This window comes from Salvelinus alpinus, chromosome 4 (genome assembly GCF_045679555.1).
Source record: "Salvelinus alpinus chromosome 4, SLU_Salpinus.1, whole genome shotgun sequence".
Classification (NCBI taxonomy): Eukaryota; Metazoa; Chordata; class Actinopteri; order Salmoniformes; family Salmonidae; genus Salvelinus; species Salvelinus alpinus.
Window position 1 is genome coordinate 52,727,410 of NC_092089.1, and position 14,399 is coordinate 52,741,808.

At 41.9% G+C, this 14,399-nt stretch overlaps 1 protein-coding gene and 1 pseudogene across 2 annotated transcripts in view; one reads left to right on the forward strand and one right to left on the reverse strand.

Moving 5' to 3' along the window:
• Window positions 1-282: 282 nt before the first annotated feature.
• Window positions 283-5,486, reverse strand: LOC139573943 (prostaglandin reductase 3-like; annotated as a pseudogene).
• Window positions 4,448-14,399, forward strand: part of LOC139573942 (teashirt homolog 1-like) — a 34,996-nt gene continuing 25,044 nt past the window's right edge. The window contains exons 1-2 of one of the 2 annotated variants that reach the window (XM_071397948.1): window positions 4,448-4,623; window positions 6,347-6,919. In XM_071397948.1, the coding sequence (XP_071254049.1) occupies window positions 6,880-6,919 (40 nt within the window). In that variant the 5' untranslated portion in view covers window positions 4,448-4,623; window positions 6,347-6,879. Of the gene's footprint in view, window positions 4,624-5,914; window positions 6,190-6,346; window positions 6,920-14,399 lie in introns of those variants that run through there. The other variant, XM_071397946.1, reaches the window with a different exon arrangement.

Here is a 14,399-nt window from a genome sequence, read left to right on the forward strand (position 1 = left end):
CTGTATCCCACCTAGTATCCCATCTACCCTCACCTCTAATATAGACGACAACATGATATTTAGGTTAAAAGGGTTCGATATTTAAATGAGAAAAAAATGAAATTAGTGAATTGGCTTAAGAGAATCCAAAACATCAAGTGGAACCTTATCCTCACGGTAACAAAAAAGAAAGAAAGAAGAAAGAAAAATGTAGGCCTACCTCAGAGGGCATTCCACAATACATTCAATATAAGTGGGTTTCTGCTTGTTGTGGGAAAAACTAATGGTATTTTCAACCCCAAGTTCTGGTTAGCTGGACTAATTTTTTATTATGGGCAGCTTGGGGCATGTGAATGGAAAGACGGATGATATGAACACTGTTTCTGTCAGCCACAAACATGCTATAAAATACCAAGCACACCTGATGCTGCATTCACTTCTGACAAGTATATACAGATTTGACTCAAACAAAACACAACAAAATGTGATTCTAAAATCAAGAATGTAAGATAAATAATGTAATCTAGATATGAGTGTTAATTACACATGTGTTATTACTCCTCAAAATTAGCCATTTTAAAACTTACTGTACCTCTACAAGACATTGAGAAATGTGCTATTTTAAAACCTACTGTACATCTACAAGACATTGAGAAATGTACAATCTTTTCAGTTGATTTAAGATAATTGATTAATTATATGAATGAGTAATTTGTTTATGTATACTGTACGTGTGTGTGTGTGTGTGTGTGTGTGTGTGTGTGTGTGTGTGACTAAACGGGTCAATTGCTCTGGACATGCTTAGGCCTATATTCCAAAAGTATGACAGAGGTTTAAACTGGTAACACTAAATGTGATCATTATGCAATATTGTCCTCAGCTGTGTAAACAGAGGGACAAGTTCAGCTGATATGCTGGTACATTGTCTGGAGTGCAGTAATCATGCGTAAGCTGTGGACAGTCAATGCAGCAACAGGTCTAGTTCCTGTAAACACAAATGTTAATATGATTACATTTTAGTTTGCTCTAGTCTTGAGCACAGAGTAATTAAACAAGTGAGTGTGTGTGTGTGTGAGATAGCACGAGAATGAGGGAGGCATTTGGTCTAGAGGGTACAGCATTATTTTCTTGAGATAACCTTTGTTGTTAGCACCAGCAATCTTCACTCTACAAGTATTATCCCCATTTATTGGGACTTTGTATTGAATAAAGTAAAGCTAATCATTAAAACATTAAACGAGGAACTGTCTCTAACAGAACAACATTTTAGTAATATCTACATTTATTCAGGTGAAATAAACTGTTCAAAAATATATTAAATTCAGAGTACTGTAGATTGTCACAGTTCGGGTAATTTGCCTTCAACATATATACTTACATTGTTCATTTCAATGTACATACATATATTAGATTATGTATTTTCATTGTTCCTTTCATTGTACATACATACATTTGATTCGAGAATTGAGAATTCCAGTGCATTCACATTAAGGCAAATCACAGTTTGCTGTCCAGCGAGGGTGGAGTCACCTGAACCACCACCTTTCCCCACGTTTTTCCCAGCATACATGTAGTCCACAGCCCTAAAGACAGACTCCAGTCCCACGAAACGGCCCTCGGGAGCCATGTCGCCACAGTCCACTTCACACACCAGCTTCCCCTTAGCAAACATCTGCATCATGCTTCCCATCGCCTCCTTGTAGTCAGACAGGAAGTGAGGTAGGAAGAACCCCCTCACGCTAGCTGACTTCTTGAGCAGCTTCATGGGCAGAGTCCCTCCTTTAACAGTTGGGACCCCTGATGCCGTTTGGTACCCTGAGATGAATCCGATCACGATCAGCCTACCCTTATTGGCCAGATTGTTGACCGCCATGTCAAAAATTATATTACCTATGGACTCTTGACTACGTCCAGGCCTTGCGGGTACTCTTTGCGCAGCGTGGTGCTCAGGTCCTCGGACGTGTAGTTGATGGGCCTGTCGCAGCCAATGGTCTTTAAGAAGCCAGCTTTCTCGTTGGAGGAGCAGGTGCCCACAACGTGACAGCCGGCCTGTTTGGCGAACTGCACAGCAAACTGTCCCGTGCCACCGGCAGCGGCCGTCACCAGCACCGTCTCGCCCTTCACCAGGTCGCCAAGCCGCTTCATGGCGATGTAGGCCGTGGCACCACTTAACAGCAGGGTGAGGAACTCTGGCTTCACCGCGGGTACGGGTACGGTCTTGATCATGGGTATCACCGTGTACTCCGCAAAGGCCCCATCGGCAAAGTAGGCCACGGTGTCGCCAACGGTATAGCGGGCGCTGGCACTCAGGCCGAGTCCGACCACCTCGCCAATGCCCTCGAACCCGGCGTCAAACGGTGGCTTCACCGTAGGGTCGTAGCGGCCTGCTGACTAGTTGATGTCCGAGGCATTGATTCCAACAAATCTGCATGGAATGGAACAGAAGGAAAAATATACGTGAATGACAGTTCAGAATGAGTAACAATTGTTACATAGCATTAAAATCAATTAACGTCGGTATAGGATACTTTAGTGATGTTCTTCCGTCGGAATTTTGATAATAACATGATAATGTAGTCGGAATTTTGATAATAACATGATAATAGCTCATGTTATAATAACATAAGAGCACTTCGGAATGCCTACAGTCATGTCTGCGAAGGTCAAGATTCCACTTCCATTCTCTAGGAAATATCTGCGACATCCTTCGTGAAGGAAACATTGGTTTGTTTTGGCAATGATTCCATTTTGTCTTGGAAAAAACACCCACCTTACACTGACAGGACGAGGTTGGTATCACAAAACACATTGCATGATGTCATGAGTCATTGTCTTGAGAGACACACAAGAACAAACTGCACTTTTAAATCTTGTACATTTATTTGCCACGACATGAAAAAATACTACTGTTTTCATCTCAGCTGATGACATGGAGAGAGAAAAAAATCCTTGTGTGAAAGAAATGTATAAATAAATAATTTTCTATCCTCCAGAAGAATCTTTGTTGCGACTCATCATTGTGCATGTCACATTTGCATTTTTAACACTTAAATGTAACAGCCCGGTTTAGTTACAAATAAATGTCTCCAATTAAATATAGGAAAACATCTAGGTTTGACTATACTTTCCAAATTGCTTTTGCAGCCCTTCTGAATTATTCCGTACCAGTAAAGATTTGAACCTGAATCTCTCATAATGGACCAACAGCACAAACACCATGCATTAAAGAAGAGCAAGTTTAAAGGTCAAAACTAAAATGAACTGGGCTGATATTCTTAAAGATGCTTGATTTAAAAATGTGCAACTTTGAATGCACAATAATCTCGGTCACTGAAACATGATAATAATGCATATCTCAATTTAAACTCAAAACTAGTCTAACAAATTCGGGTTAATAATGCATAAAAGAAGGCTATATGTGCAATTACAGTAGGCTGTTGTGCAACTGTATTCCCACCTCAGAGAATTTAACCAAGCAGGCCTTATACAATACAAGGCCGACATAGGCCTAAATGCGGCATCACAGATATTTCTGCTAATTTCCGAGCTCTGCATTGAGACCAGAGAATTGGCCTTTCTGATGTAGTTATTAACAAATAAATAATAAGCCATATCAAGAAATGTGCCTTAATAACTAGGCCCTTTAACTTATTTTTTTTCAGTTGAAGGTGCTTGAGGCCTAGTTGTTAGCAGCAGGACCACAGCTGATGAATTGCTAAATGTTGTAATTTTCCAGGCCAACTCATATGATGGAGATTCATTACAGACAACAAACAAAGAATTGTTTAAAAAAGTAGAAGGGCATAGTCCTACATTAAAATATAGAACAATATGTGATTCCGTACAGTTTCGGGAGGAGGAGAGGGCAAAGTACATAACCTACCACTGCATCAACAGTTCTTTCCTTTTCCCAAGATGAGAGAGAGGCTATTTCTCCATGGCAAATTGTATTTATAATTCAATGTTCCACATTTTCAAATTATAAATGTCATACAAGACAATACAATTTTTCTAATTCTCTAAACTACGCATACAAAATTACGCACACAAAACAAACCTGTGAAAAAGTTTTAGGCTACATATGACAATTTCTGTAAATGTTAAAAGCTATTTGATCTTTAGATTATGCTACTAATTCCTTGGTCTCAACCATAATGCAAGACCCTGCCTTTATTTCACTGATCAACTACGCTCTAATAGGCTACACCAGCATTTTAATATCTCTTTGACTTCAATTCTAGTAAATAACCGGTTAGATTAAGTAGCCTTCATTCCTCTGTTACAGTAACCTGTTAATGTAATCAACATTTGTAAATATCTTGCTTTGAATCAGACAGACATATATTGAGTCTTACGCATTGGTTTTATGCAGCGGAAAATGATGATCCTGCCGCAGCCCCCAAATGCCATGCAAAGCTGTTTCTCCATCTCCTCATCTATTCGTGCGAGTCTATCCCCCCAATGACTTTCTGTTTGCAGGTTCGTGACGTAAGGAGACAGGACAGAGCGAGATGCCGAGATGGATTGATAGACAAATGTAGGGGCGGAACTTGGAAATATTTCTCACGTATTTTGCTCGCTCCTGAAATGGTCGCAAGTAAGCTACTAATTTCGATGGGGATGGATAAGGCTATTCTAACCGAGGTAAGAGACCCTTTCATAACTTGAAAACAATACCAAATAGTTTATCAAAGATATTGGCTCCAAAATGTGCCAAATATTGGAATAGTCTATCCATAGGGTATAGGCTACGCATCCGCGGAAAATGGGAACCTTCTGTATCCAATTTCTAACCAAAACTTACCGATTTCTGACAAGCAAGTCCCCGTCGCCAGGTGTCGGGACTGGAACAGTTTGCAAGGCAACGGCGTCTCTGAAATTCTGGCTAAGCTTCGTTACGACCAGCTTTTTCATGGAGCTCGGTATCGAGGAACCTTTAAAATCCATGAAGTGCGTGGAGTATGACAAATCTATAATGAAGCGGCGCGATACGAAATTAACTCTAGAAAGTGCATCGGTTCCTCTGCACCCCCGCCGATTACCAAAAACACCCGTTTACCGTTTCTCAATAAGAAAGAGGTGGACATTGCACCAGGGAGGGATTATGTGACAAAGTTCACGGGCACTGGCTGTGCATTGATATCAATATGCTTATCGTTAGCCTATGCTAGGCTTTCTTCACGTAGCAGGGTAGGCCACGCCAATGCAATGATGCATTGCAATTAAAACAATATTACCAGCGTAGTTTTGTCGCATAAAATCGACACGCAATAACGTGCTTTTGGAATGTTTGCTTTGATGATAACTAGGCTATAGCACGGCGCAACCTTGTAGCAGCTGTCACTGTAGCGGCTTGTATTCTTTGGAGTCCCTCCCCTTCCTGGACATGACACACTTCCTAGTAAAGGTGAAACAAATCAATCGTAGTCTCAAACATATCCTCAACGATTGTACACAAAAAGCCAAAGAATTGCCAATACAGCCAGTGCCAACCACAACCATTCAAGGTATTAACAAGCACCGTTAAAAGGCTATTATCTGCTGAATATATTTTCTCCTCAAGCATGCGTAAATTATGGTGCTCTCACATTAGGAAACTTCAGCCTGAATGTTCCAAAAATATGCAAGTCCAAAGCATTGCCATGTCTGGTAAAATAAAGTTGGTGTAAGTGTATTTCATATGATGATGATGATTAGCTAATTGTAGTAATATAGCCTAGCCTAGTAACAGTTTTGTAATAATTGACTAATTGCCATAATAACATTCCGCATGAAGTTTATGGATCAATATTTCAAAGCAACATTTTGATATTAGCCTACTGATGCAAGCATTCCTTTGTCAGTCATTTCAATTTTAATCAGAGGAAAAACAAGACAATTAAGAAGATTGACAGCTGGGTTCGACTGTCAGGGTGACGCTTGTAGCGCGAGGGGAGGAGTAAAAATGAAGCAGGAAAAGCCACTCGATGCGTCTGTCTATCAGTTGAGACTGTCTGAAACGCTTCTCGATTCCCTGCGTTTCATTTTTTTTCCGGAGGAGCTGACGAGACCTCGGTTCACTCCCTGGAGTTTACAGAAGAAAAATTCTCTCCGCGAGGGTGGATGCCTGCACCTTGTTTGTTTCTCTTTAGTCGCAGGCTCCGCACCACATCAACCACCTGCACATTCCTTGATCGGCGGCTGATAATAATTATTTTCACGACTAGAAATGTAAGTAGAATCCCTAACTTACCACCCCGGCTCAAACTAGAGAGGGGAGAAAAGTATCCGCTGACGGCGAGGCTTGATCCGACTAGGTGGCGTGGTGACGGACTGACATTAACCATCTAATGCCTGTCTATTTTCTCTCAATTCTGCTTTGTTTCAGATCTGAGCTTGAAGCGCAGCCTTCCACGGAAATACATTTCAAAGGTGTTCGCTCACACTGGACTTATTTGTTTACCATCAGAGTTTATTTATTTTGGCGTGAAGGCGATACAAAGTAGCCCCAACACCGCCATATAGCCCCCTATGGCAGTAGGGGAGTGACTGAAACTTGGCTTCGATGTCTGCCTCTTTTTCTGACACACAGAGATGAGGAAAGATGATCTTTGATAGACATGTTATGAGCTGGCGAAATTCGTGCATCGTTTTGATATCACAGAAACCCCTTTTTTCGTTTGTCCTTTATCTTCAGTCATTTGTTTCTATTCGTAGGCCTAAAGGACATATTTAGTTACATTGTGGCCGTTTCAGGTTGTCTGGCATAAGCCCACAATTACAAAAGAAACAAACCATTCTAATAGAAAAACTGTTGACAGTTATTTCCGGGGAAAAAAAGCTTCGGGATGGTTTTTCTCCACTGACAGACTTATTGTTTTGATTCCTGCATGAAAAGTACCGTGGAACGTGACGGTCACTATGCCGAGGAGAAAGCAGCAAGAGCCCAGGCGATCAGCAGGTAAGCACGAGCGCACACATACATTCATTTTCACCGCCTCTTACTAAATGGAGATAAAATGTTGGACTTTTTATTTTTAATTCACTAAATGTTTTATTTTTCCCTTTTACGTTTCTCCTGTTATGCATATGTAATAGCCTAAAAATAAGTTTTACCTTCAACACGTCATCATTAGTTGACCATTATTATTGTCTATTTTGCCATATGATTTCAGTAAACCACGGTACATTTGTAGTGACACGATAGGCCTAATGTGTTAACTTGCCAGAAAAGTCGACTACTTAGGTAGCTAGATAAACGAAACGTTAGAGAGAGAGGTTCTATTGGGGTTCATTGCAGTGTTAAAGAGCGAGTAATAATGAATAATTGACTTCGAAAGAGGGGGAGAGAACTGGCCAGAGCCGGTTTTCTTTCTTTTCGGTTTTATTAGAGGATTGCCATCATTGATTTGATGCGTGATTGATCGATCGCCTGTCATGTGGCAGCCTTTGATCTATTCATCCCTGATAAACATCAATACATCTCTCCATGGAGACACGCATGCTCCTTACGGATTTAGCCACTCGAAGGACAACCCCCCTGTTGTCTTAAAAAAAGGGAAGGAAAAAAGTTTTTAAAAGGAGGGAAATCCTTATCTCTTTATTGTTTTCCAGAGAAAAAACTAGAGGGAAGAAAGAAAGAGAAAGAAAGGAAATGGAAGAGGGAGGGGGTGGAAGTGTTTTGAGGATCACAGAAAGGACTAAATCCTAATTAATTAGGGCACCTGAACTAGCCTACCAACAGTAGCCCCCCTGGTCTGGGTTAAAGACACGGAGGTTTACACTTCTTATTGAAATGCATACCCTCCTCTCATCCTACAGAACACTTTACCAACGCAGTCCATGTCTACATCCACAGGACTGTAGTATTTACTATCTAACAACCACTGATAAACCAGATGTGGAAACACAAGGTTGAGGTCTAGTGATTTGGATTTCGACTCTCATCTCTTTTTCAAGCCGCTTTAAACAAATGTAAATGAGTGACAGGGATTTCCACCTCTGTGCTAATGAGGCGCAGCCTTTGAAGTTAGGCACTAACAAGTGGAGTGAACAAAAGACAGTTGTAGAATTTTAAAGAGATTCTGAAATATGAGGTGTAAAGCGGACCGAACAGGAGGGCCGGGCAGCGAAGACTTTGAACTCGGCAGGTTTATCATTTTAAATAGGCGCCAAATGACGGGGAGTCAGTCTGGATTGACTGGGAAGAGTATTCAACTCGTACTCTCCGCAGTTCATACGCTTCTGACACACAGTGTTGAATAGCCGTCTTATGCTTTATTCTCACTGTTGAGTAGCATCTGATTCGTCTCTTGTCTTGTATCACATTTTTTAAAAGCTGGGTAGCAGGCTGTAGGATCACATATAGACTGTTCCCAACAGATCAGATCTTACATGAAAACATACCATCACCTTGACCCCTCAACATGGTCCTATTGATCTGCTTGCCTGTCATTGACCAGCTTATACATGATGGCCTTTAATGGTCAATCACAACTTGGCAGACGGGAGTGTTTCCATTCTGTCATGATCATGAACATTTGTTGGAAACAACAGAACCCTCCAACACTCCCCTTTAACACAAATACAGACACACGCTCAACTAAAGCACGATGGTCCAGTGTTTCAATGCTAGCTAGTAGCTACTGAACCATGCCTGGTACTCTGTAGCCTCTAAGGAAATAGAGAGGGAGAGTCGAGGTAGTATCGCCATGGTAGTACCATGGTAATAGAGGTTTAGAGAATGAGCACTCGAGCGACCATCGGGAAAAGAGGTTGTTGTGAGTTATATTTTCACTGAGAGGGTTGACGCCGGGTTCAACCAAAACAAATGTGGAACCCCAGGGGTACAGGATTGGACCTTTTAGAGGAGGGCTGAACGGAGCACCACGAGGAGACATGTCTGGACAAATTTTATTTGTATTTATTTTTCACTAGTGTTGGGGGGGGGGGGGGGGGGCATTTAATATAGCGACATTTAATATAGGGCCTTTTACTTTCTGTGTGGGTTTGTTTGTGTGTGTGTGAGAACTTTTAACGGTTATAAATGGGCCCTAGCCATACAAAAGGCCTTTCCCTGATATAGAGTATACGTAGTGTCATGGGAAAACCATAATATCTACTTCTCTTATTTCAGATATCCTGTCATTTAAGGTTAAGATGAGCTACGGTTTATATCCTACAGAGTATTTAAGGCAGTTGGTAAGAGTGTGTGTATGTGTTACTTTATTTCAGGTCTCATTTTGTCCTTGACTATCAGTTTCAGTTGATGGTGATGAGGACAGGAGCGACGTAAAAAAAGAGAGAGAGAAGAGTGACGTTGTCTTTCATTAAATTGGAGGGTTGTGTGTCTCAGCCAGTCAGAGCTAGTAGTCTGGGGAGAAAAACATCTCTTTCCCAGGGATAGAGGCTTCTTCATTATCTGAGAGAAAAGGTAAGGTTGCTTCTCTGGGCTTCATTAGAGAAGGCCCCTAATTATCTGTAAACCTGATGGATTTGTGACAGGCCCTAACGATTAATGCTGACAAATTCAGTAAGGTGTCAAGTCCGCAGCTGCCTTGATGTAATCAAGTTGATATTATACAGTCCCCATAGCCCCTAGTGCAGTATCAACTCAATTTGCTGGTGCAGGTGACAAATGGACGTTGCTACCTGACTAATCATGTCGGAGGACACAATGCCTCTTAATGACCTCCCTAATCCTCTGCCTTTAACGACGTAATAAAGGCCAGACGCACCGAACCAAAATCGGCTGCGTCGTCACATGTAGGCTACACTCCTGCATCAAATGGCGGTGCAATGTTTATGTTTCCCTTTATATATTATAATAACCGTCATACTCCTGTAATTGTCTTTCTTAATATCCCATATGATCGTTACTGTGCGTAAGAAGAAAATGATAGTTTCGAGTGTTTGTAAAAGGTTTATAATGCGGGAAATGTAGCTAGGTATTCCAGAACATGTTTTGGGGGGCCTATTTTTGTACAAAATATGGTCAGTGTAAAATGAAATGATAATAATACGTTAATATGTTTATGCAACATAATTCTAGTATGCAAAGTATAGCTTTTATTTGCTAGGCGTTTTAATTTGATGGTACATTTTGTAAACGTTTTGAAGCAGCACAGTGAGGGAGACACACACACACACACAACACCTTTTCACGTCTTCATGTCTAAACCACGTATAGCCCTAGTCTTAATGTGTGGAAAATGTATCTCTCCCGCTCTTGTGTTTAGGGGGCATTCTAGAAACCTGGTAAAAAAAACTCCCAGTATTTTTGGAGTGGGTTAAGAAGCCCAGTGCCCTGGGATTAATGGTTTAGCATGCCCGGGGTAGCTAAGATTACACAACGACCTTTGTGCTCTAACTTGACGATGCTGTTACGTGATATTCTGCCCTCGAAATAATCAGCATGCCGAGATTTATGTGGCCCACTCTTAAATCAACGGCCTGAGGAGGACCGTCTTACACAAGGTGTATTTTTCCATTTTATTTCCCTGTAGTTGTCTGCCAAAAATATATTTTGGGAGTAATCTGAAAATGATATTAATCTGGAAGCCGGAGAACATAAAGATTTTGTTTTTGGAGGTGCGTGCAAATGTAGTGGACAATTTAGTCAAGGTCAAGGAAATGTTTAGCGATGACGTTTCACTCGCTTTCTCTGAAGTCGACTGAGACATCAACGTTTGTCGTCGTTAGAATTGTGTGTTTTCGTGTACATCTAACATTTCTAAGGAAATGTGAATTTGACATTTGTGAGTGCAAAGATATGCCTCAATGCCTCTTAATAGGAACATGTGTGTGCTGTTGTGTGTGTTTTGGTGGAATAAATGCGGATACCAAGAGTAGTCGTTGTAGCACTCTAGTGTCTCCCTTCTGTTGGGCCCTGCGTTTCGTGTATGTGAGAGGGCAGTACATTGACACTCTGTTTACCATATTAGTAACACAAGGACTCCAAGCTAACTAGGACACACAAGCGTCACATACTTATCACTAATGTACAGTGATATACAGTAGGGGGGGTTTCTGTGCTCTGTGTGTGTGTGTGTGTGTAACAGTTCCCTGAGTGTGTGTTTGGCGGTCAGGCTCTCTTCTCTCTGCTTCACTAGAGGTTACTTTAATTGGAGCGCCTGTGTCGTTAGCAGGTGGCATCGATTTCTTTCGTCGATAGCCAGTTTTGCTCTTCTGCCACCCTCTGAAACTAATAGTTAAATTTGCATCTGGGAATTGAGCCAGTCAAAGGTCAAACATGCTCTGCTCTCTCTTTTTTAATGCCTTCAATCGCCCAACCTCTACTGCCATAGCTGGAGTTGTGTGTGTGTGTGTGTGTGTGTGTGTGTGTTTAGTAGTGACAACTATATTTCAGATATAAGGCATATGAGAGTAGTAGACTTTGGGAATATTTTTTGTAAGTGTTTTAAGCCGTACAACCATACATATTTTTTTGTATGCATTCAGTACTGTACGTGTGAAGCTAAGGATACATTTCATATAATGTTTAGGCTCATCTTGTCTTTCTCTTTCTTTCTCATTCGTTCACTAAGCTGCCCTCAGGGCACGAAGCTACCATCAGAAGAGTGTCGCCCTCTCTGTACTGTAGACACAGACACACACACTGTGGCACGGTGGGAGGTCATAATGGGGGTGGCTTAGTATGATGGGAAATCATATCATTAAAGCAGCCAGATGTGCTTTGTTGCTCAGGAGAAAAATGTCTCTCGGAGTGGGGTTGTGGGACAGAAAAGAAAAACAACGTCAAACACAGAGAAGGCAACCCTCTGGGATTGGATTCACTAGTCCAGTCCTCTCTGTTTGCTTTGTCACCGTTATTATAGTTTTTACTTTTTTTTTTACATGAAAGTATTTTAGTAATGTTATTTGTATGGAATTTTTAATTGGATTGAGAACAAGAGTAAATGCAGCACAGTAACTGTACTAATAAATATTTAAATGAATTTGTGTTTCTTTTGATGTTAAAGTCACGTTTTGCTACATATGTTATTCCGTAGATAGTATTTAATGCTGAGTAGGCTTATTGTTTTCCGTAGAGTAGTTACAGCGGGTCTAGGTGGTTTAACAGCAAATTATTGTAAAACTGTCCAATAACATGAAAATATTTTTTTTAAATCCAAAATGTAGTTAAGTAAAGTATTCTATTTCCAGTGAGTACATTTGTTCTCTTGATCAGTGGTAGTGTTCCTCCTCGAGAGGCTTGGCAGTGCTATGGGAAGTCTGTACCAGTCAAATTGAACATGTTTCCGCCATCAATAAAAGATGAGCAATTACAGAATATTTTGTCTAATAAGTATTTGAATTTCTCGGCGCAGAAAAACATGTAGCTTACCCACTCATTACATCAGTTAGCAGGGGACGAGCACGGAGAACGAGAGGCAAGTGCTTTGATGCCAACAAACAAACAGACAAACGAGATGGGCCTACCACAGAGGAGCCGATCCCTACCCAGGGACACCCTCGCGCTCATCCTCCTCCTCCCTCTTTCTGTTTCTCTCACGTCCATCTTATCTCTCTCCCCCTATCTTTCTTGCCCCCTCCCTCTTTCTAACATGCATCCCTCACACTCCCTCCTATCGTACTTGCTCAAATCCCTCTCTCTCATTGTGTCTTCTACTCTTTTCCCAACATTGTTAGTCAAAGCTCCCTGTAACCTCTGAATAGGAACGTGTGTGTGTGTGTGTGTGTGTGTGTGTTTTGATGGAATCAATGCTGATACCAAGGGTATTCGTCGTAGCACTCTAGTGTCTCCCTTCTGTTGGGCCTTGCGTTTAGAGTATGTGAGAGGGCAGTACACTGAGGGAAGTACTCAAACCTCCCTCACCCTTAAGATAGCCTTTTTTTTTTTACTTAAAAAAAAAACTTTTAAAAACAAAGCAGTATGTAGATCGGCGGCGAAACGCAGGGGAGCGAAAGAACGAAAGAAAAGTGGGTAAGAAGGAGAGGGGGTAGCTACTAGCTAGGCAGGCAGCAACAGGGCTGGAGGGGGGCAGTTCCACAGGACGGGTATTAAAGCTGACAGAGGAACGGGACGATGGACAAATTCTCCTGCAGCAGCTGTGACTGCCGCCATTATCCTGACAGGTGTCTATTAAGAATTACTGCTGGGTGGAGTGGGCCAGGGCGACCCCTCCTCTCTCGCCCAGCTGTCGGCGTGTGAAAGAAATAACACTTTACCCGTGTCACTTTGGTTAGCCCCCCTAGCAGTAGACCCCCGAAAACAAGGGGCGCCGTCGAGCGCGCCAATCGATAAAGTGCTGTATTAGTAATTATAGCGCCCTTCGGTCCGTGGAGCTGTGGCGCCCGATGGGTGATGTTAGCCAGAGATAAGGACTTCCCATGATCCTCCTCTTCACCAGGCCTCACCGAGGTAGTTGGAGTGGTGTGTGTTGAGGGATGTGTGTCGAGCCGGGTGGCCTCTATCGTGTGTAGAGTACCTGTGGGACCAAAATCAGACTGGCAAACCTTCCCTCTGACAGAGCGACCAAACCTCCTCACCATCTATTTCATTGACCCCCTCTCCCGCTCTACTCCTCTCTATTTCAGGACAGGCTAATCTCACAGTCGCACACATTGTAAAGTGGCTAGCTCTGTTCAATGAGTGAGAAAATGAACACTTGTCATTGGCAGTCGTGAAGGCTTATTTCCTCCCTAAATGATGCTTTAACTCACATCTAACACACACACCCCACTGCTTGTCCCAATCCATTTCACTTTGGTTGGCCCGTGTGTGTATATACATTTTAAAAAAGAAAGTAAAAGAAACAGATTTTCTCCCAACTGTTGGCAGGAGTTTAGAGTGTGAGTGTACAGTAGTTGGATGTTTGAAAGACAGGGAGGGAGGAAGTCATTCTGAGACCCATACTGCTTCCACCTCATCATTACTGAGGGCGTTGCTCGGAGTTGTAGGAAATGATGTCATTGGCATGACTGGTAAAGTGCCCTCTTCACTGACTATGCTCAGCTCTTGTAGTAGGGGTTGCAGAGAAGTGTGTTGTTTGTCATTGGGATAGTTTAGCTGGAGGTGTGTGTGTGTGTGTGTGTGTGTGTGTGTGTGTGTGTGTGTGTGTGTGTGTGTGTGTGTGTGTGTGTGTGTGTGTGTGTGTGTGTGTGTGTGTGTGTGTGTGTGTGTGTGTGTGTGTGTGTGTGTGTGTGAGAGAGTAGAACATAGACGAAAGTGGTAGTTGAACAGTATGACTGTAGGTGTGTGAATGTCATTTTGTATTGTACCACATCTACTACATTCTGAATGATTGTTTTTCCAACGGAAATATATTTGATCACAACACAGTCTCATACACTTTTGTTGAGAGAGTGAGTATGTATCACATACATATGACATAGTATTATCAAACCAGTTAAACACCTAGTATGGGATATAGAATCTTAATATTCTAAAACCATTTATAAAACAGCCTTCATGGAAT